Genomic DNA, 26,769 nt, shown 5'->3' on the forward strand with positions numbered 1-26,769 from the left:
CAGAGCGCAGGGCGACGTGGCCGGCCGGAAGTTGCCTGTGCGGAACCGCCGCCGCATCGCCGCTGCTTACCGCACGGGTCTATCGCAGGGCTGCTGCGTTGCGCCCCGCTGGCACCACCATGCTGAAGAAATTCGACAAGAAAGACGAGGAATCGGGTGAGGGGGCGTAGGCTTGGAGGAGGCTGGACCCTAGCGCAGGCTCTCTGCACACCCTCTCTCGGAGCCCTCCTTCCGGGCCTCTGCCTAGACCTGAAGCCGAGACCCAGTTAGGGACAGGGGTTGTGCCAAGGTCCGCAGCTGGTCAGTGGCAGGCCTCGGAGAGCCCGAGCGTGCTCCTCTACCCCATCTCGTTAGTTCGGACCACGATTCGCGGAGTGACCTTGGGCGGGTCATGCGCCTCTGTGGGTCTCAGTTTCCCCAGCTGTCAGGGGGAGGGGCCCGGCCAGATGCATCATTGTGACTTTCTCCGTGAGACCTCTTGGGATTCGCCGAGGCTGCGCTGCTGCTGGCCAGACGGGCGTAATCTGTGGAGCCAGTGTTCTGTGGCTGAGAACCCTCTTCCATTCATTTATAAAGCAAACATTTATTGAGCGTTTATGGTATGCCAGACACTGCACTGCGCTCTGAGACTGCAGTAGAATCAATGAGACGCTCAGTGCCTGGGCTGGAAATAATACGTCACAGGCACAGTGGAGAAGATAGACACCAGCCAGATAATGACACATGTATTTGATTACAAATGTGACATTTGCTGTGAAGAAATCCTAGTCACTAGGAGATGGTGGTCCCCACGCATTGTAGGAACTCAGTTAAGTACAAGTTGCATAAATGAATGCAAGGCAAGACGCTATGAGAGGCACAGAAGGACTGTACCAGGGCTGCTGGGTGACTAAGTGGTTTGGGGTAGAGGGAGCTCCCTGCAGGAGAGTGGTAGGATCTATATGCAAGTTGTAGAGCTTTGATTGCCATTCTGGAGTAATTTGAACTCGACTAGGTAGACAGTAGTGTTATCTTTTCCTTCTCTGTGTTTGGAAGGTTTGCAGTTTAGGCTTACAACCTAGACTCAGTCTTCTCTGTTCTGTAGGTGGAGGCTCCAACCCATTCCAGCATCTTGAGAAGAGTGCAGTACTCCAGGAGGCAAGTGTCATTTGCCATCTTTCTTCCTAAGTGTTCACAATCAATGTGCGCAAAATACTAACACATTCAAAGCGGTGGTTTAAAGAACAGTAAGGGGGGTGCCTGGGTGGCACAGCGGTTAAGTGTCTGCCTTGGGCTCAGGGCGTGATCCTGGTGTTATGGGATCGAGCCCCACATCAGGCTCCTCCGCTATGAGCCTGCTTCTTCCTCTCTCACTCCCCCTGCTTGTGTTCCCTCTCTCACTGGCTGTCCCTATCTCTGTCGAATAAATAAATAAAATCTTACAAAAAAAAATAACAGTAAGGGAGAAAACCTGTTCGTGGAAAGACAGGAAAACTTTATTCCTGGAGAGACTTCATTATGCTTGCAGTTGTTGTCCTCTGTCTCTGTTTCTAGTTAACAAGTGTTCACTAAGCATCTGTTAGTAAGTCAGTACATCCCTAACTAATATTTAGGGAAGATTTGAGGAGTTGTTAATAGATGAATTAAGGAAAAAGCAAAATAAAAACTGTTCCCTTGCGAAAATAAGCTTATTCAGGCAAATGTATTTATTTACCCTGGGACTTCTCAGACCTTGAATGTGCTTGAGGGCAGTCAATGGGAGGGAAATAAACTAGGCAAGAAGGCAGTGTTCTTGGTTGCTTCTTCTTAGGCCCGTGTATTTAATGAAACTCCCATCAACCCTCGAAAATGTGCCCACATCCTCACCAAGATCCTTTACCTCATAAACCAGGTAAGAGGATGGAGCTTGGGGGTGGGAAAATGGTGCTGGGGGTTATTGGGAGGGTTGCTAAGTCAGATAGCCCTTAGGGTTTTGACAGCTCCTGTGTGGTTGTCATCCAGCTCTGGGTCCCCTCAGTGTCTAACTCTGATGTGTTGCCCTCGATGGAGCCTCTATAGGGTCTGGGGATCTGGCCTGGGCTGATGTGGCAGGAAGAGCCTTCTGGCCTCTCTGTCCCAGGCTGTGATTTCTTTTTTGATTAAAACAGGGGGAGCACCTAGGGACCACCGAAGCAACCGAGGCCTTCTTTGCCATGACCAAGCTCTTTCAGTCCAATGATGTAAGTGCCCTCAGTCAGTATGGTCTACGTCTGTGTGGATTGGAGTTTTCCTAATCTTGGCCCTCATGCTGAGCCAGGGGTGATAGTGCTTTTCCTATTTCTTTCCCAGCCCACACTCCGTCGAATGTGCTACTTGACCATCAAGGAGATGTCTTGTATCGCTGAGGATGTTATTATCGTCACCAGCAGGTGAGTCTTGGGTCTATGGATGGCTCCTTTGATGGATGCCATTGCCACAGAGGCCTTTTTTTCTCAGTGTATTAGGCAGTGAGATTTTGTTTGACATAATGCCAGGCACCCTTTCCTCTTTTGTCTCCCTCATCTTTCAGTTATTGCTGCCCACCGCATGGCAGACTCTAGAGTGTACAATTTAGCTTTTAATTCTCTGGACTTACTGTAGGCACAAATCTTTCCTTGCCTTGATTCCTCTCAGTCAACTGAACCAGCCTGGAACTTTCACAAAGACTTTAGTGAGTACCAGGAGAGAACACAAGAAAAATAGACATGGAGGGTGCAGGGGGTATACAGACAGGCTCACTTACCAAGTACTGGTTTCTGCTTTAGAATGAGTTACTCAGGGGACAGATGTGACTAAAATATAATCCCTGTCCTTAAGAACTAGGGCTCAGTTCTCTTATTCTTGCCACACTTTGGGGGTGGAGGGGGATGTCGTACATTCCATTGTAGTTTCATTTAGAAAATATTTATTGAATGTCCACCCGTCCCTGTGTATAGCTCTGGGAATATATCACCAAATAAGACCAACATGAGCTCTGCAGCCCCAGAATTAACAGTGAAATAGCCAGGCAGACAGGCGTTAAGATATAATAGAGTTTGGGGCGCCTGGGTGGCTCAGTCGATAAGCGTCTGCCTTCGGCTCAGTACGTGATCCCAGCATTCTGGGATCGAGCCCCACATCAGGCTCCTCTGCTAGGAGCCTGCTTCTTCCTCTCCCACTGCCCCTGCTTGGGTTCCCTCTCTTGCTGGCTGTCTTTGTCAAATAAATAAATAAAATCTTAAAAAAAAAAAAAAAGATATAATAGAGTTTATCCTGGGAAGTATGATAGACTTTGAGAACAGACCAGAAGGATATACAACTTGAATTTGGATTAGGAAAGGTCTCCTAGACCTGTCTGAGTAAAGTCCTGAAGGATGAGTTGGAAATAGGACAGTGCTTGCTTTGGCAGCACATATACTAAAATTGGAATACAAAGAAGATTAGCATGGCCCCTGCTCAAGGATGACTGGCAAATTTGTGAAGCATTCCATACTTTTCTGAAAGAAAGAAAGAACCCATTGAGAACAAATCTCTTCCAAAAACTCTTATTAAAAAAGACAGGAAGGGAGGGAGGGTGGGAGGAAGGAAGAGAGAGATAAGGGTGCCTGGGTGGCTCAATTGGTTAAGTGTCTACCTTCAGCTCAGGTCTGGGATCGAGCCCCACATCAGGCTCTCTGCTCAGTGGAGAGTCTCCTCCCTCTCCGTCTGCCCCCTCCACCTGTGCTTTCTCTCACACTTGTGCTCTCTCTCTCAAATAAACAAATAAAATCTTAAAAAAAAAAAAAAGAAAGAGATAGAAATTTAGATAGATAGATAGATAGATAGATAGATAGATAGATAGATAGATAGCAGGACAGAGGTGGAGGGGGCCGGGAATGCTCCAGGCTGAGGGAATAACATATACAAAGACCTGGAGAGGAGAGATCATGGCCTGTTTGGGGACTTCTCTGTTAAGGAGTTTATACTTGATGGTAATGGGCAGTAGGAAGCCTTGGGAATGTTTTAATCCAAGCCAGAGAGTGACCTGGTCGTTTCGAGTTTTATAAAACTCTTTCTTGCTGTGTAGCTTGTGCCCAGGAAGGAGTAAGAATACAGTGAGAGCGCTGGTTAGGGGACTCGTATAGTAGTTCAGGCAGCGTGGTGACTGGAGCTGGGAAAGAGTGGATGGGGACATGTGCTTGGGAAGGGCCAGCCGATCTCCTGTGTGTGGACGATGCCTTCCCCTTCCACAGCCTGACAAAGGACATGACTGGGAAAGAAGACAACTACCGGGGCCCGGCTGTGCGTGCCCTCTGCCAGATTACTGACGTGAGTCTCCTGCCCCCACCGAGCAGCCATTCTCCTTCCCTGCTTCTTGCCAAGGCTCAGTCATGATCCTCCTTCACATGCATTTGGTTGTCCTGTGTCTCCTGGGCAAAGCACTGAGCCAGGCGATGTGGGGGTGCGGGTGGGGTGCAGGAACACCAGAAACAGGTTTGCCTCCTTCTTGCCCTCACTCTTCCCACCCATCACCTGCGCTCCTGATGGTCGCCAAGGATTGATTGGGTCCCCTCCTGCCCCCACTCATCCCCACAGAGCACCATGCTGCAGGCTATCGAGCGCTACATGAAACAGGCCATCGTGGACAAGGTGCCCAGTGTCTCCAGCTCCGCCCTGGTGTCTTCCCTGGTGTGTAGCTAGGGACCCTGGGGGGCTGGGCGGCAGATTGGGAAACTGAGGAAAAATCAGAGTTGCTTTTCAGTAGGAAAAAAAGTGTTTCTGTATCCCCAGATCTGAGAGTCCCACCAACTTTCTTAGTGAAGCGTGCTGGGGAACTCTTGATCCATCCCTTGGGGTGACAGATTGTTGGAATTTGGGTCTGGTGGGAGATCTGCCACCAGGGCAGAGAGTGAGGGTAGGAGCTATCCTTGTGCAGTGTCTCACAAAAGCAGCACAACGGAGAGGCTCTGGGCTGTGCCTGAGGGAGGACCCAGAGCTGGACTGACCTGTGAGCTGGGGCCAGGAGGTATGATGGCAGAGCATCCTGCCTGCCGCTTCTTACTGTGCTCTGTTGCCCATAGCACCTGCTGAAGTGCAGCTTTGACGTGGTCAAGCGCTGGGTGAATGAGGCCCAGGAGGCGGCATCCAGTGATAACATCATGGTCCAGGTGAGGTGTGAGCAGAGCAATGATACTTAGAATTCTTAGACAGATGGCATGGCACTAGCCAGTCAGAATGGACGCTCACCATGGAGACCCTGGTGGTCCCTAGCAGGAGCAGGTTTTACTCTTTTGTCATTGGCTTGTGGGGAGACTTGGGCGTTTGGGAAAAGAGTCCAGGGTACCACTTGGGAAGGTTAAAGTTAGAGGCTGCTTACCAGCTGGGACTGAAACATCCAAGTATTTGATAACCAGCTGAGTAGCGTTTTAGGGTATGGGAGGTAGCAAACGTGTCCCAGGCAGGCAGAGGGCCTTTGCCAAGCTGCCTTTGTTAGTGATGCATATTAATACTTTGGTGGGGCTTTCAGCTACTTAACTCTTTTTCAGTGACCTAGGCCAGGATTTCCCTTTACCTTTGTGAGTCTCAGCTTCCTTGTCTGTAAAATGGGAACAAAAGTTTCTGCCTCACAAAGCTGTGAGGATAATATGAGACAGTGTCTAGAACATTTGAACATCTGCCTTCTGCTCACGTTATGATCCCAGGTGATCAAGCCTTGCATCAGGCTCCCCGCTCTGCTTCTTCCTCTGCCTTTCCCCTGGTCATGCTCCTTCTCTCTCAAATAAATAAAATCTTTAAACGAAAAACAAAACAACAACAAAAGACCCCATCTGATCTATTGGGCGCATACCTGTAGGTGCTTCCTGTGTGTTTATCTCTTTTCTTTCTTCGCACCCCTTGTGCTCTCCTCCTCCCTCCCCTCCCCTCCCCTCCCCTCCCCTCTCCTCTCCTCTCCTTTCCTCGGCCAGCTGTGGCCCCTCAAAATACTTCCCAGGGTCAGAGAAGTTTCACATATAAGACTCCCACGGTTGCATGACTTAGCCTTTGAATGCCATTCTGGTAAAGAAACAAAGAGCAGGGGGATAGGAAGTAACACTGTGCACCCTACATCTCCAGAAGGGGAATCCCTTAACTTTGGGCACTCCAGACCTAGCTTTGCCAGCACCGGCCACAAGTCCTTGGACAAGTCAGTGGGACTACAGATACCTACCTTCAGGGGCGTCGTAAGGTTTAGCGCTGTAAGGTCTCATGGGAAGTGTGCCGCACGCCACCCTTACCACACATATCCATGCTCGGGGCCTGGCTCCCACTTTCTCTTTGTTGTTGAAAGACACTGCGTCCCATTCTTTCATCTCCGTGGCATCTGTTGTCCCCTCCACATCTGTCCTCATGCTGCCTGTTAGGACCCTTGCCAAAATCGGGGGCAGAAGCTAGATTACAGATACACTCACGTGGTTTGTTGAACATTGTGCCAGAGGCGATCTGTACAGAGCATCTGGGGAAATTGTCACAGCCACTCTGAGGTAGCTACTGTGATGCCCACCTTGGAAACGAGAAGGCTGAAGCCCAGAGGGATAGAGTGGCCTGCCTAGGGCCACACAGCCAGTAGACCTGAGCTTCACACGCCTGTGCTCTGCCATGGTCCCCTGTCCTCTAGTACCATGCTCTGGGGCTCCTGTACCACGTGCGTAAAAACGACCGCCTGGCTGTCAATAAGATGATCAGCAAGTTCACCCGGCACGGCCTCAAGTCTCCCTTTGCCTACTGCATGATGATCCGGGTGGCCAGCAAGCAGCTGGAGGAGGAGGACGGCAGGTAATGGCTCTTGTCTCCCCTGGCCAGGTGATGCCTCATTCAGTGCTGGGCCAGCCCCAACTTCTTGCCACCCGTGTTCTTTTGTAGCCGTGACAGCCCACTGTTCGACTTCATTGAGAGCTGTTTGCGCAACAAGCACGAGATGGTGGTGTACGAAGCCGCCTCGGCCATCGTCAATCTGCCAGGCTGCAGCGCCAAAGAGCTGGCGCCGGCTGTGTCAGGTTACCAACATCCCTTCGCCCCAGCCCCACACGTTCATGCCCAGTGGGAACTAGGCCCGGGGCTGAGGGTTGGGGGAAAGAAAGAAAAAGCCCTCCAGCGGCCACAGTGTAGTGTTAAGAAAAGGATTCGGGATCTAGTATGTGTCGGTGCCAGGCACTATACCAGGCTCTCTCTCAAGCATTATTTCTGGGATAGGGTACTTTGAGTTCCATTGTACTGTTCATTAAAGAGCTGGGGCTCTGGTAAGAGGCAGAGGTGGGGTTCAGATCCACTCTGCTGCCTGTCGGGCTGGCCAGCCGTGGCAAGAGGGCCTGGTGGAAGAACCCGAGATTTAGAAAACCAGAACATACTCCACAGGGGCCAAGCTGTCTCAGACAAAGGAGAGAGTAATTCGGAGGGGTCACTCAGTGTCACTCAGACACTGGAGCCCGATGGCCTGGGTGGGAGGCCTGGCTTCCTGACAGCCAAGGCACAGGAAGGGATATGCTGCCTGACGTGCCACCACGTAGGCTAGGAACCAGGGCAGTTGGTGAAGCCAGGACTGAGGTAATTCTGCTGATTTCCGTTCGTGCTCAGGAGAGAGGAGTGCACTTTTCCTTCACAGGGGTAAAGGGCTCAGGCTTCAGGTGCAGGCAGTCCTGGATTTCAGTCCTGGTTCTGCCATTTACTGCAGCTAGTCTAGAGTTACATTCGCAGCTCTACCCCTGCGTGCCTCAATCTCTGTATCTGTTAAACGGGGATCATAATAAGAGCTGCTTCGTGAGGTGGGGAGAAGTCAGTGAGACGAGGCACAGCGGCTCCTTCGCACAATGCCTGCCACGCGGCAGGTGCTCAGTAAGCAGCAGCCGTCACTTGCGACACCCGCCGGCTCTCACGGGCCTGTCAAAGCCTGTCTGCTCGTGAGCTCTCTTCCTTGGTCGCTGTGAGGCTGCCAGCAGAGAAATGAGCACAGGGTTTGGGTCTGAACAGCATCCTATCCCTGGCGTGCCGTCCGTGCCCTGTCCTGCCCTTCTCCTGGAGGCCTGGGCCGTCCCAGCTGCTGAAGGGCGAGGGCAGCCCGGCACATGGCATCTGTCTCCCCACAGTGCTCCAGCTTTTCTGCAGCTCACCCAAGGCCGCTCTCCGCTACGCTGCTGTCCGCACCCTCAATAAGGTAAGGGTTTAGGGGTGGGCAGAATGGGGGACTGGCCTTTTGAGAGGGTCAGGGAGGTGGCCTGATCCAGCTGGAGGTGTGTCGTGCCCCCTGACCTGAGTTGCAGCAGGTGTGGTGCTGGTCACAGTTGCTTTCTACCAGGCGGTGAGATGGGCTCATGCAAAGGACCTCTGACCAGGCCCAAGCCATCCAGTGGAATAACTGAAATTCCTTTTTATCTCTTTTCTCTCTGTCCTCCCAAACAGGTGGCCATGAAGCACCCGTCCGCAGTGACGGCCTGCAATCTGGACCTGGAGAACCTAGTGACGGACTCAAACCGCAGCATCGCCACACTGGCCATCACCACACTCCTCAAGACTGGCAGCGAGAGCAGCATCGACCGCCTGATGAAACAGATCTCGTCCTTCATGTCGGAGATCTCGGATGAGTTCAAGGTACCTGGGCATGCCTGGAACACCCACCGTCCCCAGAGTGAGGAGGATACTCTGTGCCTGCTCCCCCACGTTCCCCAGCCCAGGCCGGGATTGACCTGGGGGCTGGTCAGCCTTGAGGACGTGGTGGAGAGGGGGTGGCACGTCACCCTTCACAGGGCTCAGCCTTGGGAGATGTGCACATCCTGCTTGGGGTCTTTGTCCATATTGTTCCCTTGTGAGGCTGGGGAGGGCCCAGAGTGAGGACTGAGGGAGCAAATGTCAGAGATTTCTTGTTTTCTGGTGTGAGCTGATGGTGGTGCTGTTGATCAGTTTGGGGAAGGAGGGACAGTCAGGTCCTGGGTGAGGAGAGCGAGAAGGTAATGATGGTGATTGCAGACATGCTGAGTTTGAGGTGCCAGTGGGCATCAGGTGAAGTTGCCTGGTGGACATTTGGAAACACTGGTCTTGAGCTCAGACAAAGGTTTGGGAGTGAGTGGCATAGAAGAGGTAGGTAAAACCACACGAGGAGGTAAGACTGCTAAAGCGATAGCTTGCAAAGGGAAGAGGGCCAAGGCCAGAGTACCCAGGGAGGAGTGAGAACAGCTGATGGGTGAGATCGTGGGGGTGGAGGTGGGAGGAGAAGCAGGACAGGTGGGATGGAGAGGGGCCTGTGGACTTAGCTTGAGGTCTGAGAAAAGCAGAGTTTAGGGGACCCAGAGTCTGGATTTGGGGCCGTTGGGACTGGTGTGCATGCCACCCTAGTTGGATGGGCTGGGGATCATGTGCTCCCTGAGGGTAGAGATGGAGTTCCTCTCTCCTTGCCATCTAGGTCCACGGCCTGGCTGGGCCTAAGAAAACACTCCGTTGGGACTTAGTGAACTAAGTAACTTGACCCTCGTAGCAGGGGCTGCTGCTCACGCATGTCTGTTTGACTCAGGTGGTGGTGGTCCAGGCCATCAGTGCCCTGTGTCAGAAGTACCCTCGCAAACACGCTGTGCTCATGAACTTCCTGTTCACCATGCTGCGGGAAGAGGTAAGAGCAGGCATTTGGGGCATGACAGGTCTCATTCAGGGACTGATCTGGCTGCTAGCTCCATGCTCAGTTTGGAGCCAAGATCCTCTTCTTGGGGGGTGCCCAGATCAACCCATTAACCAGGTGAATTTCCTGGTGCCTGCGGCCATTTATACTCCTCACGGACCACAGTATAAACATTCACCAATTCCTAGTCATTAAAGTAATAACCAGTGACTCAACAACCTAGCTCTAAAGACGCAGCAGATGCCCTGTGGCGATGCTTGTTCCAGAGTCAGAAAACCTGTGTTCTTCACTGGCGTCTAGTATAGAAATTTTCTGGGCCATTCCAGGGGCTCCAGGGTTGGTTTCTTCTGAAATTGATGCTCATAATGTGACATTAGGTTATGGTTTTGTTTCTGATGTGTTTTAGTGATTGACCTACACTGCCTTCCTTGGGTGTCTCAACAAAACCAATTAATTCAGAGGAGCAGAAGTGAAGGGTTTTAGAGTAGATTTGGTCCCCAGATATCTGGTGCCCGTTTGCCCCAGCCCAGAGTGGCCCTTGGACCAAGGCAGGTGAGGATCCCTTGCCTGGGGTGTCTCTGGGGCTCCTGAGATATTAGAGGAGAGGCGGGCACTAATACTTAGGGATCCCTCAGCTAATGGGTCCAGGACTTTAGAGACACTACACAGCGTACACAACCTTGTGATCCTCATAACAGGCCTTGTCACCAGACATCATTTTCTCCCTTTAAAAATCAGCGATCTGAGACTCAGAGAGGTGAAGTGACCTGCCTGTAGTCACCTGCCCAGTAAGTATCTGAGCCAAGATCTGAACTGACATGTATCTGGCTCCAGACTCTGTGGTTTTCTCCCAGACTTCTTTCCTCCCAGAAAAATTCATGGTTTCAAATAACAGTCAAGTGTAAGACCTTCACTCATTGGAGTGCAGCCGTCAGACGCTGAGACCTTGTCTTCTAGAAATGGGTCTGTTGCTCGTGCCCATGGGTGTGTCATTCTCTGGTCAGAGCAGCTTCCTGCAAAGCCTCACTGAAGTTACTCTGAGCTTCTTGCTGCCCCCCATGCTGCTTGGCTGGCTGTAAAACTGATCCTGAAAATAGTGTTTGAAGGTTTACAGTGTGCCTACTCACGTAACAGCCTCACTGAAGTACAACAGCATACAAATAGCATCTTACTCTTCACGATAACCTGTGAAGTAAGTACACTGAGGTCCTTATTATGAAGGTGCCTGAGGTTCGGACAAGGAAAGTGACTCACAGCCATAAAACAAACTAATCTGATAACAGGGGCCAGATTTGACCCGCAACCAAGTTTTTACTTGGATTGTACAGAGTTTTAAACATTTCAAGTTAGTGGCCATTATTTGCAAATCAGGAAAACAGCCACCAACACCAGCACAATGGATTTCTAGTTTCTCCTGCAAAATTCGGAAGATCTGGCCACACTGGGTTGAGTGGCTATTTCCCTCTTTAGGTGCGACGGGCACCGTCCAGTGCCTCACCCCTCCCATCCACTCCACTTCTGTTGCCAGATTACATGCCTGGCACCCACGGGCATCTCACCACCTCTGTCATTAGAGTCTGTAAGTCACAGAGCAAAGATTTGGTCTGGTATCTTCTGGTTCTCTCCTGCTCCGTTCTGTTTTGGGTTGTTGTTTTTTTTTTTTCCATTGTGGTAAAATACACATGACAAAATTTACCATCTTAACCTGTAAAGTGTGTAGTTCAATATAGTTAAATATGTTGACATTGTTGCAGAGCTAATCTCCATAACGTTTTCATCTTGTAAAACTGAAACTCTGTGCCTATTAAACAATAACTTTATATTTCCCTCTGGAGTCCCCAGAAACCACCCTTCTTTCTGTCTCTATAAATTTGATTACTCTAGATATTTCACTTAAGTAGAATCATGCATTATTTGTTTTTTTGTGAGTGGCTTATTTCACTTGGCATAAATGTCATTGAGTTTCACCCGTGTTGTAGGACATCTGAGAATTTCCTTCCCTTTATGGCTGAATAATCCATGTTATGGATAGACCACATTTTATTCATCCATTCATCCATTGATGGACACTGGTTGCTTCCACCTTTCGGTGATTATGAATAATGCTGCTATGAATGTGGGTGTACAGCTGTCTTTTCGAGACCCTGCTTTCTGTTCTTTTGAGTATATACCCTGAAGCAGAAGTGCCAGATCATATGGTAATTCTGTTTTCTAAAATTTTCTGAGGAACCCCTGTACTGTTTTCCATAGCATCTGTAGCAGTCTGCCTTTTCCTTCAAAGTTGGGAAGGAAAGTGAGACCCAAAATGTTTCTGTTAAACTACCTACTATCAGAACTGGAAGGGCACCAGTGAACATTCAGTCCACACCTTATGTTTTACACAAAAGATCAGATAGAGTGCCTGGTCCTGGTTAGGTGCTGGGCCTCACAGCTCATTTCTGGAAAGAGCAGCCTCCTTGCTGAACTCACCCCCCTGCTGCAGGGCGGCTTTGAGTACAAGCGGGCCATCGTGGACTGCATCATCAGCATCATTGAGGAGAACACGGAGAGCAAGGAGACCGGGCTGTCGCACCTGTGCGAGTTCATTGAGGACTGCGAGTTCACTGTGCTGGCCACCCGCATCCTGCATCTTCTAGGCCAGGAGGGGCCCAAGACCAACAACCCCTCCAAGTACATCCGCTTCATATATAACCGCGTGGTCTTGGAGCATGAGGAGGTCCGGGCAGGTGGGTCTGAGCCAGTGCTGAATGGGGGCTCTTAACTGCTTCTTGAGCGGGTGACCTGCCAAAGGGACCTGAGCCCAGCCCACGGGTACTCTTGTGTTCTTGCCTCACAAGCTCAGTGATTTGTAACATTGTGGGAAGGACCTTAGATGCGTGGATGTCACCCAGTTGAATGGTTCTTTAGCTGTCTGATTTGTGTTGCTAACTTTTGGTTTTTAATGTTCACTACTTGTTAGTGTTTAACTTTCTTTTCTTTCTTGTTTTTTTGTTTGTCATGTTTTGGTTAGCTTTTTTTTAAATGGTAGCTTTATTGAGATACAATTCACATACTGGAAAATTCACTTTTTTTTTAAGAGAGGGAGCATGGGACACCTGGGTGGCTTAGTCGGCTAAGCATCTGCCTTCGGCTCAGATCATGATCCCAGGGTCCCAGGATTGAGTCCCTCATCGGGCTCCTTGCTCAGCGAGGAGCCTGCTTCTCCCTCTGCCTGCCATCTTCCTGCTTGTGCTCTCTCATTCACTTGCTCTCTTTCTCTGACAAATAAATAAAATCTTATTAAAAATTTTTAAAAAGGGGGGCGCCTCGATGGCACAGCAGTTAAGCGTCTGCCTTTGGCTCAAGGTGTGATCCCAGCATTATAGGATCGAGCCCCACATCAGGCTCCTCTGCTATGAGCCTGCTTCTTCGTCTCCCACTCCCCCTGCTTGTGTTCCCTCTCTCACTGGCTGTCTCTATCTCTGTCAAATAAATAAATAAAATCTTTAAAAAAAATGTTTTTTAAAAAGGGGGGAGCAGAGGGAGAGAGAGAAACTTAAGCAGGCTCCATACCCAGTGCAGAGCCTTATGCAAGGCTCAATCTCACAGCCCTGAGATCATGACCTGAGCCAAAATGCTTAACCAACTGAACCACCCAATTGCCCCAAAACCACACTCTAAAATGAGTGTACAACTCAATGTGTAACTGTCATATTCTTAATTTTATTTTAAATCTATTCTTTTCTTCTCATGCCCCCACTCGACAGATTTTTCTTTTTTTTTTTTAAAGATTTTATTTATTTATTTGACAGAGATAGACAGCCAGCGAGAGAGGGAACACAAGCAGGCAGCCAGCGAGAGAGGGAACACAAGCAGGGGGAGTGGGAGACGAAGAAGCAGGCTCATAGATAACACCGGGATCACGCCCTGAGCCGAAGGCAGACGCTTAACCGCTGTGCCACCCAGGCGCCCCTCGACAGATTTTTCTTGTTTCAGCAATTGATATTCATTAATAATAGTTCATTTTCTCATTTATATTAATCCAAAGGCTAATAACTGTGAGTTGAGGCCATTTGGATACAGAAGCTGAGCAGCCTATATGTGGCTGGCTTCTGTGGCCTCTTCGTAGTCAATGCTGAAATGGCTCCTGCCTTTTCCCTGACATGGATGAGGGAGTTGAGGCCCAATGGAGGTCCACGCAGGGCCACTTATTGCATTAGAGGCAGGTTTGGGCCTCCATGCTCGGGACTGCTTGGCTCTGGGGCTCTTCTGCTCAGAGACCCATTCTAAGCACTGTAAGTGTCCAAGCTATGAGCTGTCACGTACATTGGGTAAATCATGTTTGCTTCATAAATACAGGCGCTGTGAGTGCTCTGGCCAAGTTTGGAGCCCAGAATGAAGAGATGTTACCCAGTATCTTGGTGTTGCTGAAGAGGTGAGTCTAAGCCAGAGGTCCCTGAGGGATGACAGTGTTCTCTGGGGGAGAGAAGTTATACAACTATGGGTTGTAGCAAAAAAAAAAAAAAAAAAAAAAAAAATAGAAAGCATAGAAAAGCATGAAAAACAGTATCATGCAAAAATTCCATGACCGTTGTTGAGTTCTTTTTCTTTTTTTTTTGAGTTATTTTCTTTTAAACAGCTTTACTGACATATATTTCACAAGCCATAAAGTTCATCAATTAAAATGTATAATGTGGTGGTTTTTAGTATATTCACAGAGCTGTGTAACCATAACCATAATCTGAGTTTAAAACATTTTTTTAAAAGATTTTATTTATTTATTAGAGAGAGAGCGAGACAGAGCACAAGTGGGGAGGAGAAGGAGAAGCAGGGTTCCATGCAGGGTTTGATCCCAGGACCCCGAGATCATGACCCAAGCCAAAGGCAGCTGCTTAACCAACTGAGCCACCCAGGCACCCCAGTTTAAAAGATTTTTATCATCCCTAATAGAAACCCTATATCCATGGTGCTTACAGGGCAGAGTAAATGTCTGTTGGGTTAGGGCAGTCTTCGCAGTGTGGGTGTGTGTTCCCAGCGTTAAGACTCTTTGGTTCCTGTGGTTTTCTTGCAATGTGTGAAGTTTGATGAGGCTGTTTTCAGCTGTGCCTACTTGGCTCTTTTGCTGGTTAGCTGGTGAGGGTGGAAAGAGAAAGAAAAGAACCCTATATCCATTACTGGTCACTTTGCCCTTCCCCCAAAACTCCCCCACCTAGCCCTAGACAACCACTAATCTACTTTCTGTCTCTATGGATTTGCCCTTTTTGGTCCTTTCATAGAAATGCAATCATATAATCTGTGGTCTTTCATGTGTTTGGCTTCCTCATGATGTTTTTTTCAAGGTTCATCTGTGCTGTAACATGTCCCAGTACTTCATTCCTTTTTATAGCCAAAGAATTCATTGTACGGGTAGACCACATTTTAGCTATTCACCAATTGACAGACATTTGGGTTGTTTCTACTTTTTGGCTCTTGCAAGTAATGCTGTTGTGGACATTCATGTACAAGTTTTTGTGGACCTATGTCGTCAGTTCTCATGAGGATACGTCCAGGAGGGGAATTTTGGGGTCATATTAAATTATTTTTGACATATGCCACTGGATATAGGAAATTGCCTCCTTCACTGGGCGGACTTCAGGGAGAGGGCCCGGGGACTATGAATATGGCCACCCCTAGGTAGTTAGAATATTACAGGCTCTTCTGTGCATTTGATGCCTGGATCGCACATCTGGGGACTGAGCTTTAAGAGACTTGCTTCCTTTGACTACCTTGTGATGAAGCCCTGCAGCATCCCTCCTGCCATCCCTGGGGGGCCCCCGTCAGGAGTACTGTGTGTTCTGGCTGCAGGTGTGTGATGGATGATGACAATGAAGTAAGGGACCGAGCCACATTCTATCTCAATGTCCTGGAGCAGAAGCAGAAGGCCCTCAATGCAGGCTATATCCTAAATGGTGAGTCTCACTGGCTGTCTTTGACTTGGTCCCGCCAGGGCTGTGGCCCTTCTCACCACTCCAGAGCAGGTGCACCCTCCCTGGGTAGAGGAAGTCCGAGGCAAGACATTTTCAGCTTGACTTTCATGGCAACTTCATGGCATCACTGTAACCTCAGGAGACCTAGAATCTTGCGGTTCACACCAGTGTGGGTAGAAACAGCTCGGTGAATTGAAACACTAGTCATTAATAAAAACCTCTCTTTGCATAGTACTCTGCTCTCTATAAATCACCTTCTTACATACATTTAACCCCATACCAGCCCTGTGAAGGAGAATGTAGATGAGAGAGTGGAGCCCCAGAGGGTTAAGTGGTTTTCTCAGTGGTCTAGGGTCATACAGCGTAGACCCCAGGGCCTCAGTCTTTTGTGGGGGATTCCGAGTGCTCGTCCTGTCATGTGTTCAGGCAGTATCTCTCTCCCACTGGATTCTAGGTCTGACCGTTTCCATCCCTGGTCTGGAGAGAGCTCTGCAACAGTACACTCTAGAACCATCGGAAAAACCTTTTGACCTCAAGTCTGTGCCCCTGGCCACCACGCCAATGGCAGAGCAGAGAACAGGTAAGTAGTACCTGTGGTTTTGGAGGCCTTCAGATCCAGGCCTATGTTGGAAGGTCTGCATGGGCCATGAAGCCACTAAACCTAGCCACGATGGGGGGCTTGTACCAAGAGGATGGAATAATCCTTTCTGTATCTGGCTCCAGGAAATGGAGACACATTCACACTCTGTTTCTCACGTGTTCTGTACTCTCGCATGCTTACACTCTCAGAGGGGTTGGAAGTAATAATCCCTAAGTAACAGCTCTGTGGTCAACACCACACTGCCCCATTATTGGCATTGTTGGTCACCAGGTATGTTTGCTCCTGCAGAAAGCACCCCCATCACAGCTGCCAAGCAGCCTGAGAAAGTGGCAGCCACCCGGCAAGAGATCTTCCAGGGTGAGTAGCAGTGCTTGGTGGAGCTCTCAGGACCTGGGCTTGGTCTCCTCAGCTTTAGGGTAGTTGCTCTCTTCGGGGGAATTAGGAGAGACTCGATCAACCACAGTTTTGGGGGTTTTTTTGTTTTGTTTTTGTTTTGTTTTGTTTTTTGTTTTAAGATTTTATTCATTCATTTGAGAGAGAGTGAGCGTGAGCAGTGGGGAGGGGCAGAGGGAGAGGGAGAAGCAGACTCCCTGCTGAGCAGGGACCCTGATGTGGGACTTGATCCCAGGAACCCTAGGATCATGACCTGAGCCGAAGGCAGACGCTTAACCAGCTGAGCCACCCAGGTGCCCCTCAGTGACAGTTCTTACTCTTGAATGAGAGTACTTTAGACAGCACATTTGACCTGAGAGTACTTTAGACGGCACATTTGACCCTCAGGTGGAAGTTATTCGGTCCATTTGGTATTGGAGGAATTAGAAGTTCAGAGAGAGAAAGTGATGAGCGTAAGGTTGCACAGCAAGAAAGTAGAGGGGCTGGAATTAAGATTCACATTAAACCGGCTCAGAGCTGCCACTCAGCCTTGGTTCTGAGGGTTTGGGTCCCTGGAGCTCAGGCTGGTGTCAGTGTCAGATTCAGTACAGTTGGGGTCCAAAGACTCTAGTACTTTTTTTTGGGTTCCAGAGGCATTCAATCCACATTGTCTGGGAAGATTTTGTTCAGGTATTTATCTGTCCCTCTGATCTTGTATCTTTTTAAGGGCAGAGGCTGTGTGTCTAACTGCCAGACCATAGTATCTACTAAATTCCCACATTCAAGGACTAACACATGCCCCTCTTCCTTCTTGAAGGATATGCTGTGCTCATCACTTCTACTCCAGCTCTTCTGTCTTCTCTTAACTAGTCGTGTCCTTTTATATGCTCCATCATAGCTTTTAGCACAGTGCCTTTCTTTCTCATGGTGAGTTCCCAATTATTGTTGAATTAAATTAAAACCCCCCCATTCCATTCCATTCCATTCGAGAATCCTGTCTTCTGTCCTCTTTCAAATTCAGCAACACTAGGATCTGGAGCTAACTGGGATCACTGTAACACAAAACTTTTCCTTCTGTATTACTTTCTCCTTGCTGTTACCACAAATCACTGCAAACTTAAGTGGCTTGGCACAACACCAGTTTGTTTATTACCTTACAATCTGAGGGCAGAAGTCCAAAATGGGTTTCACTGCATTGGCAGTGCTGAGCTCCCTCTGGGGGCTCTAGGGGAGAATCGTGTCTTTGTGTTTTCTAGTTTCTAGAGGTCTCCTCTATTCCTCTCCTGGTGACCCCTTCCTCCGCCTTCATAGCCAGCAGTGTGGCCTCTTCAAATCTGACTCTCAGCCTTCTGCTGCCTCCTCTTAAGGATCCTTAAGATTACATTGGGCCCACCAGATAATCCAGGATAATCTCCCCCATCTCAAGATCCAACTTAATCGTATCTGCAAAGTCACTTTTACCATGTGATACAACATATTTGCAGGTCCTGGGAGTTAGTTTGTGCACATCTTGGGGCCACCATTCTGCCACACCTTCGAAGGAAGACTCCTCCTAAGTCTCTTAAAGGGTATCAATTTCATCTTTAAACAATCTTCCAAAGCCTGACATTTATTGCCTCATTTAGCTTCACAACAGTCCTGTAAACGAGATTATTATATCTATTTTATTGGTGAAGAATTGGAAACTCGGAGGCATTAACTGATAACTTCTAACAGAATCCTTCAGGGTAGTTAAGTGTCAGGTCTAGAAACCTGGTACCCGGTGAAATAAATTCCCATAGAGAAGCACTGTGGTGCCTAATGATCATGATGGCCCAGAAGTGCCCACTGGTGTCTAAGCTGGCTCTTTCTGGACTTTTTACTGCCTATACGTTCATCAGATACAGTCCTTCGGGTGGCAGAGGGCTGAAGCGGTCACAAAGAGAAAGCAAAATAATAATAACAGTAATAATAATGATGATGATGTGTACTCTCTGTCTCTATCCACAAAACATGAATTGAGTACCTACTAAGTTCAGGACAAAATATCAGATCCCTGCCCCCAGGGCAAGTTCCTGTCCTTACAGAGTTCAGTTTAATTGGGAAGACAAGTTAAAAATCTTAGAGCAGTGGTCTTCAAATATCAGTGTACATCAGAATCATCTGAGAAAATTTCTTGGAAATGTAGATTCCTGAGTCCCAAAGCCAGAGATTCTGGTAGAGCTTATTTAGGGTGGGCCAGGAGTCTGAGTTTGTTTTTTTTTTAAGATTTTATTTATTTATTCGACAGAGATAGAGACAGCCAGTGAGAGAGGGAACACAAGCAGGGGGAGTGGGAGAGGAAGATGCAGGCTCATAGCGGAGGAGCCTGACGTGGGGCTTGATCCCAGAACACCGGGATCACACCCTGAGCTGAAGGCAGACGCTTAACCGCTGTGCCACCCAGGCGCCCCAGGAATCTGAGTTTTTAACAATCCCCCGCCTGCAGGTAATTCTGAGACCGGTGATCCATGACCGTAGTTTGAGAAACGCTGCCCCTGCCATAGAATAGGGAAGAGGGCAGTAGGCGCAGCCATCATAGGTGGACATCGTGTGCAGCCTGCTGCCAGAGGTCTCCTTCACCTGGATGGGCCAGGGTGGGGGCCTGTGGGCCAGAGGACCCAGCCCAGTGCTGGGACCTGGCTTTGGGGTGTAGGAATAGGCCTTACCAGGTCCCCAAAGACCACTTGAAGTAGGGTTTTCTGCAAGTCTGAATCTGAAACCTCTCCTTACTGGCCATTTATCTTTTTTTTTTTTTTTAAAGATTTTATTTATTTATTTGACAGAGATAGAGACAGCCAGCGAGAGAGGGAACACAAGCAGGGGGAGTGGGAGAGGAAGAAGCAGGCTCACAGCAGAGGAGCCTGACGTGGGGCTCGATCCCATAACGCCGGGATCACGCCCTGAGCCGAAGGCAGACGCTTAACCGCTGTGCCACCCAGGCGCCCCTACTGGCCATTTATCTTAACTGACAAATGTATAGGACCAGTTTGTTCTTTTGCCTGCTTCTGTGGCTGTAACATCACTCATCTCATCTTTAGAGTTTTCCTTTTAAAAATCTTTGCTGAGCTTCTAAAGCTGTAGGAGTTTGCAAGTGTATTAGGCCTAGGCCTTGGGGTCTCCCAGTCAGTTTTCTGTGGCCGAGGTCTTTTGTGAGACAGAGGGGAAGAGAATATATTCATGGTGGGGGGTACAACTTGAGGAAAGTTAGCAAGAGGAGAAAACGCATTGGTATATTTGGGAAATAGCGAGTACCTTGTTGTTGTATATACATATCCATCCATCTCAGTAAGGTGAAAGACCTGGAAAATTGGCCATGGGTGTTTATTAGAAACCATCGCGGTTGGTCTGGGAACTGAAAGGCTGAGTGAATTTGTGGCCTGTGGCTTTCAGAGCAGTTGGCGGCGGTGCCAGAATTTCATGGGCTGGGGCCCCTCTTCAAGTCCTCGCCTGAGCCTGTGGCCCTCACTGAATCAGAGACCGAGTATGTCATCCGCTGCACCAAACACACCTTCACTGACCACATGGTGTTCCAGGTGAGCAAGGAGGGCTGAGGCCCTGCTGGGGCTTGGGACTAGGGAGTGGTCCCAAGTGTGATGGGTCCTGTAGGGTCCCACACCGAGTTGGTCAGGAGCCCAACGTGATGACAGGTTCTGTCACCAGCTGGTATGTATCTTGCAGCATTTTTTGTTTGTTTGTTTGAATATTTCATTTATTTATGTGACAGAGTGAGAGGGGGAACCCAAACAGGGGGAGTGGGAGAGGGAGAAGCATGTTTCCCGCTGAGCAGGGAGCCCATTGCGGGGCTCGATCCCAGGACCTCAGGATCATGACCTGAGCCGAAGGCAGATGCCTAACGACTGAGCCACCCAGGCGCCCCTGTATCTTGCAGCCTTGACCCAGGACTTCTCTGGCTCCTCTGTGTCAGCATGGCAACAGGGAGCCTGTGTGAGGGTACTGGGAGAGGAGTCATGGGGTGAGCTAGGACCTCCGGGCTTTTCCTCTACAGTAGGGCTTGGACCTAGAGTAGTGTCTAAGCAACCCCTCTCCTCCCTGGTCCAGTTTGACTGTACAAACACACTGAACGACCAGACCTTGGAGAATGTCACAGTGCAGATGGAGCCCACTGAAGCCTACGAGGTGCTCTGTTACGTGCCTGCCCGAAGCCTACCCTACAACCAGCCTGGGACCTGCTACACATTGGTGGCATTGCCCAAGGAAGACCCTACAGCCGGTGAGTCCCTCTCCAGGAGCCACCCTGGCCTTGTGGGAGCCCTTGGGATCCAGATGGGGTGGGCTGGTTGTGTGCCAGCCGTTTGTCTCCTATGAGAGCTTCAACTCGTTGATTTCAGTCTTGAGAAGAAGAAGGAAGACTGAGTCCTGGAAGCTTGTCATACATCGTCCCATTTCACCCTCATAGAAGACCTAGGGGGATGAGCACTGCTCTCTCTATTCCTAGATGAGAAAACTGAGACTTAGGGTAAATGAGTCGCCTAAGTTCATATGTGCCTGGTAAGAGGCAGAACCCAGGTCTCTCTGGTCCTCAACCAGAGGCTCTTTCATTTCACCATGAGAGTACAAAGACAGGCACAAAGACTGAAAACACCCCAACTCCACTCCTTCCAAGGGATCCACCAGCGTCTTTTTCTAGGCTGTGGACAGTGGACATTTGACTGTGGTACAGGCTTAGCCATCCTGTAGCACCTCTGCTTTTCCTGGTTCTTCTTCACTCTGAGGGGGCTCCTCAGACCCATGTCTTGACTCTTTTGCCCTTCCACGAGGTGGTATCTTCTGTTCAGATTTGTGGGGTCGGATGGCTACTTGTGGGATTGCTGCTACTGATAATATAACAGAGGCCTGCGGAGCAGACCGTGGCCACCTGCCCTGTGGAGGAGCTCATCCCCCGCAGTGGCTAGGGACATCCTGACCACCCAGGCTCTCTTCCCTGCAGTGGCCTGCACATTCAGCTGCATGATGAAGTTCACTGTCAAGGACTGTGACCCCACCACTGGGGAGACCGATGACGAAGGCTACGAAGATGAATATGTGGTAAGAAGCTAGTGTCAGGAAGCTCAATTTTGTGCCTGAGACTGCAGAGCAACCCCCTTCAGAGACTAACAACTAGACTTGAAGCTGCTTTTTGCTGTTTTTGGGTCTTTGAAAGAAAGTTTTTTTTAAACTTAAAAAGAATATATGCTTTAAAAAAAGAAAACTTGGGGAATACAAAAACCAAGTATGAACAAACAGGAAAACATTACTCAATCCTTGGGAGTCATGTGGGGGGGGTGGGGAGGAGTTACATAATTGAGGTCATTCTGGACATTATATATCTTGCTGTTTCCACTTAAAACCATAGTGTATTTTCCTGTGTGATTACAAATACTTCATAAACAAAGTTTTTAAGGACTTTAAAATACCCTGGCATATAGAGATAACTCACTTGACCTTTATCCCTTCAATGTTGGGCATTTGGGCTTCCAAATTTCACTGTAAAGGCTGCATTAAGTGTCCCTTCGGGTACAAATTTTTGTCTGCATTTCAGATTATTTCCTTAGGGTAGATTCCTAGAAGTAGAAAAATTGAATCAAAGGATAAGCATGACATTAAGACTGATTCCTGTTGTCAAATTGCTTTCTAGAGAAGTTGGATCAGTTTGCATCTGTTGAGTGGTCCTTTCATGCACTCAAAGGACTTCTAATTCCACTTTTCTGAGCTTGGATGGAGCTGAGTACAGGATCGCTCTGGGGTTTGACGGAGGGGCAGTGGCTCAGTGCCATCTGAGGGCAGACGATTATACTCAGCCTGGGGATGCAGATTGTTCAAGCTCCTCGTGACTAGAGGGACAGTTACTGTGGAATACAACTGATATTCACCATTGTCACAGTGGAGCCATTGTTGAGGGGACCTCCCTAAGCCAGCAGTGACCCTAAGATTAGGAATTGCCCTAGTGGGCACCTGGGTGGCTCAGTCAATTAAGTGTCTGCCTTCGGCTCGGGTCATGATCCCTGGGTCCTGGGATCGAACTTCACATGGGGCTTCCTGCTCAGCAAGGAGTTTGCTTCTCCCTCTCTCTCTGCCTCTCCCCCTGTTTGTGAACTCTCTCTCTCTCTCTCAAATAAATAAATAAAATCTTTAAAAAAAAAAAAAAAAGGAATTGCCCTAGGACCAAGTGAGCTCCTTGGGAGAACTGACCCTGAGGCATTGCTTCTGCTGTGGGAGCTGAGTCCTACTTAGGCACACCTTAAACATCCCCAAGAGTAGGGGCTCAGTGAAGATCTGGTGGGTGAATGAATGGGGAACCTTTATGTGCTCTCAGTTCAAGGTGGGGGGTATTACTGTGTGTCAGGTTCAGGGAGGACACAGCTAAGATGGAGGTGGGGGTCTAGAACGTGTCCAGGCTCAGAGAATACAACTGAGGCAGAGGGTGGGATCTGCCGAGTCAGGAGTGATAGAGCCGTAGGAGGCAGACCTTCTGGATCCTTGAGGCAGGCACTGAGTCTAGGCAGGCTTCAGAAGGGATGTGATCTTGCAGCAGACATCCTCAGGTGAGTACTTGGGTCAGGGCATTTCTATTGAAAGGACACCACTTAGCTGTATGCACTTGAAGGACAGATATCCAAGTTACTGTATGTCCCCAGAGCCGAGCACAATGCTCAGAGCCTAGCTAGCACCTACTGAATGCGTTGCAGAAAGGGATGAGCAGTGAGTTCAGAGCAGAGGTGTGCGAAGCAGGAACTCATTCCCCTGGAGCTGTTTGCCTAACTTCCACCCCCATCTCCCCAGCTGGAAGATCTGGAAGTCACCGTCGCTGATCACATACAAAAGGTCATGAAGCTGAACTTCGAAGCAGCCTGGGATGAGGTAGGGGATGAGTTCGAGAAGGAGGAAACATTCACCTTGTCTACCATCAAGACACTTGAAGGTAAAAATCCTTGGCTGCTGTTGAAATGTGTCCTCTCCTTTCACCCCTGCCGGCCTTTGCCCTCCAGAGATCCAGGGCCCTGTCAAGAGCACATACTTCAGATGCCACTTCATGAAAAGCTCGCTAGAGGAGCGCCTGGCTGGCTCAGTGGAAGAGCCTGCAACTCTTGATCTTGGGGTCAAGAGTTTGAGCCCCACGTTGGGTGTAGAGATTACAAAATAAATAAGCCAAAAAAGCCCCTTAGAGCAGGCTTAGGGAATGGGGGCGTGGCGGTGACACAAAGGGGAAAGGAGATGTGGCTTAATGATGCTGGGATTTCTCCCTACAGAGGCTGTGGGCAATATCGTGAAATTCCTGGGAATGCACCCTTGTGAGAGGTCAGACAAAGTGCCAGATAACAAGAACACCCACACATTGCTCCTGGCTGGTAAGCAGCACTTCTAGGTGGGAAGTGCCTGTGTCGCTCACAGCCTGGATGCCACTGCATCCTGGGTTGAGGGCTCCCACTGGGAACACAGGGATTCAAATTCACAGCATTGAAAATTCACAAAGTAAGAAAAGACCAGCAGTGAAATATCCTCCGACTCCTGCTCCCTGTCATCTACTTCGTTCTGACAGGCGACCGGCACTGCTATTACAAACAATGCTGGTATATCCTTCTGGTGGTTTTATGGATATGAACTCTAACATGTACCCATTTCCCTATTTTAACTCAAATGTTTATGTGTAAATGGTATATACATTGTTCTGTACTTCAGTCTTCACTTGACAAATCTTTCCTATGCCTGGCTGGCTCCGTTGGTAGAGCATGGGACTCTTGATCTCAGGGTCGTGAGTTTGAGCCCCACATGGGGGTGGAGATTACATTAAAAATAAACTGAAGAATACATAGAGTTTCCTCTTTTTCTAATTGTGGTAAACTGTACATAATGTAAAATTTACCATTTTGAGCCCCAGTATACAGCTCAGTGGCGTTAAGTATATTTGCATTATTTTGCAGTTATCAACACTGTTCCTTCTCCAGGACTTTTTTTATCATCCCAAAGTGAATCCTCATACTTTTTTGTAGCTTCCTTGTATTCCACTGTATGGGTGTACCATATTTTATAGAATCAGCCTGTATTGATGAACATTTAGATTGTTCCAGGGTTTTGTTCTTAGAAACAATGCTACAGTGAATAATCACTACATATGTATATATACACATACTTTATTTTGCAGGTATGCCCTAAGGCTCTCTATAGGATAAATTAACCAAGGCATTACCAAGTCAAAGTGCATTTCTCATTTTGATAAAATTTCCAGTCGTCTTCCATAGGAACTGTATGCCTTTCCTTCCACACTGTGGACAACATCGTATATTATCAGTATAATACAGTAATCAGTAATATACACAGTATATTATCAAATCATTATCAAATGATCTTTGCCAGTCTGGGTGGAAAATGGTATCTTAGTGTAGTTTTTATTTTGCATTTCTTATATATTGAATGATGTTAAGCTTCTTCCCAGATAACGTGTGCCATTTGTATTTTTTTTCTCTGAATTATTTCCATATCCTTTATCTAATTTTCTACTGGATTGGTTGGTCTTTTCTAATAGGAATGGGATTTTAAGAAGTCAACGTGGAAATTTTCAAACTTAGACAAAAATCGAATAGTACAGTGAACCCTCACGTGCTCACCCTCTAGCTGCAACAACTAACAGTATCTGTACCACCACTCACTCTAACTCCCCACCCCAGGTTATTTTAAAGAAAATTCCAGATATAGCAGTTTGTATGTAAATGTCTCTGTATGTTTCTCTAAAAGATAATAGCGCTTTGTTTAAACCAGTAGGGGTAATACAGTTGTCACACCTAAAATTGAACAAAAGGATATGGGAGGGTTTTTTTTTTTTTTTCCCCCGAGTGTTTATAAACAGAGTTGGGAGGCAGCTCTGCTTCAGTGCCCTTCTTACAGCTGATAGACCCCAAGCGGATGTTTCTGGCCACACTGAAGCAGTCCCCTGGGTCTTGCAGACACCTGCAATGCAGTTTTATCATGGAGGGGCTGTCCCTACATCTGTGCTTTTAGATTTAGCCAACATGCATGAGAGCCTCTGCGTTCCCAGGTAGAAGCTTTGTATGTTCATCAATTCATTTGCACGTGGCAAAGCTTTAAAAAAAAAAAAAAGGCTAGTGTAATTATCTTCTCTACTTTGTAGTTGAGAATACTGTTGCTCAGAGAAGTAAAATGACTTGCACAAGATCTCACTTAGGGATTTCAGACCAGCTCCCCTGCTTCTAGGCCCTTTCCCATTTCACTACACCACAGCTGCCTTGATCAGTTGCTGTAAATGCCACCCTCAACCTACCCTCTGCCGCTTACTTCTTCCTTACACACCTGTACTTCTGTCTTCCCTCTAGGTGTGTTCCGGGGTGGTCATGACATCTTGGTGCGCTCCCGACTGCTGCTTTTGGACACTGTAACAATGCAGGTGACAGCCAGAAGTTCAGAGGAGCTGCCAGTAGACATCATCTTGGCGTCTGTGGGCTAAGAGGCCAGGCTGCAGGAGCCCTACTCCTACCCTTTTCCCCCCAACACTACGCAGAAGTCACGCCTTCATCCTGAATCCAGTGGAAACTCCTTCCCAAGCCTCTGTATCAAAAACAGTTAGAAATCACTGAAAAAAAAAATTTTTTTTTAATTTAACCCTTGTCCCAGGATGGCCAGGGGGTAACCTTTTTTTCTTTTTTTAAATAGGGGATGATTTTAGCTTGTCCTAGAACCTGCTGCCCTGTCAGGGTAGGGACATCAAAAATGAATAAAATGCTCACACCTTCTCTTGAATTTATCCCCAAGAAAACCATCTTATCCATATAAATAAATCAGCATGTATTTATTGAATGCCTGCTACTTCTGGAGACTCATGTTTAAGGGCTCCACTTTCCACTTCCCCCTTCTGAGCCCCCACCAAGAACACCTGCTCTATCCCCTTCCCACCCACAGCCTTTTCGCTTCTGTACTTGAGGTCAGACCACTCCCACTACTCTCCACCCAAGCCCCAGGAACAGGAGTGGTGCAGGTTTGCTGAGGGGATAACGGCAGGCACTGAGGTCATGTGCCTGTTCTTGCATCCTCACCATCGCCCTCCTTCTCTAGGTGATGAATAGAGCCCTCAGAGGGTTTGTGGGGGATTATTTGGGCATTCCCTAGCATGTACACTGGGGTTTGCCTGCTCCCAATTCAGTGAATGCACGGAAGGGAAGAACAACCCTTAGAGAGCAGTCTGTTGGCTGAAGATGGAGAAATCCTTGGTTTATGTACCAAGGGAG

The 26,769-nt window shown here is 48.5% G+C and overlaps 1 protein-coding gene and 1 non-coding gene across 2 annotated transcripts; both read left to right on the forward strand.

Moving 5' to 3' along the window:
* The first annotated feature begins 5 nt into the window (after positions 1-5).
* On the forward strand, positions 6-26,341 carry COPG1 (COPI coat complex subunit gamma 1). Its single transcript, XM_002917640.4, has 24 exons — positions 6-156; positions 1,085-1,137; positions 1,790-1,870; positions 2,127-2,198; positions 2,308-2,387; positions 4,209-4,284; positions 4,552-4,644; positions 5,037-5,123; positions 6,611-6,768; positions 6,856-6,989; positions 8,076-8,143; positions 8,389-8,577; positions 9,494-9,589; positions 12,078-12,321; positions 13,934-14,009; positions 15,419-15,522; positions 15,995-16,120; positions 16,430-16,498; positions 19,925-20,067; positions 20,594-20,765; positions 21,483-21,580; positions 23,315-23,453; positions 23,782-23,880; positions 25,861-26,341. Exons 1-24 carry the CDS (start codon positions 120-122, stop codon positions 25,989-25,991), a joined length of 2,625 nt encoding a protein of 874 aa, XP_002917686.1. The 5' UTR covers positions 6-119; the 3' UTR covers positions 25,992-26,341.
* On the forward strand, positions 3,370-3,473 carry LOC117802169. Its single transcript, XR_004625210.1, has one exon. It is a non-coding gene; the product is annotated as a U6 spliceosomal RNA (small nuclear RNA).
* Positions 26,342-26,769: the final 428 nt, after the last annotated feature.

The sequence above is a fragment of the Ailuropoda melanoleuca genome, chromosome 4 (genome assembly GCF_002007445.2).
Source record: "Ailuropoda melanoleuca isolate Jingjing chromosome 4, ASM200744v2, whole genome shotgun sequence".
NCBI classification, from domain to species: Eukaryota; Metazoa; Chordata; class Mammalia; order Carnivora; family Ursidae; genus Ailuropoda; species Ailuropoda melanoleuca.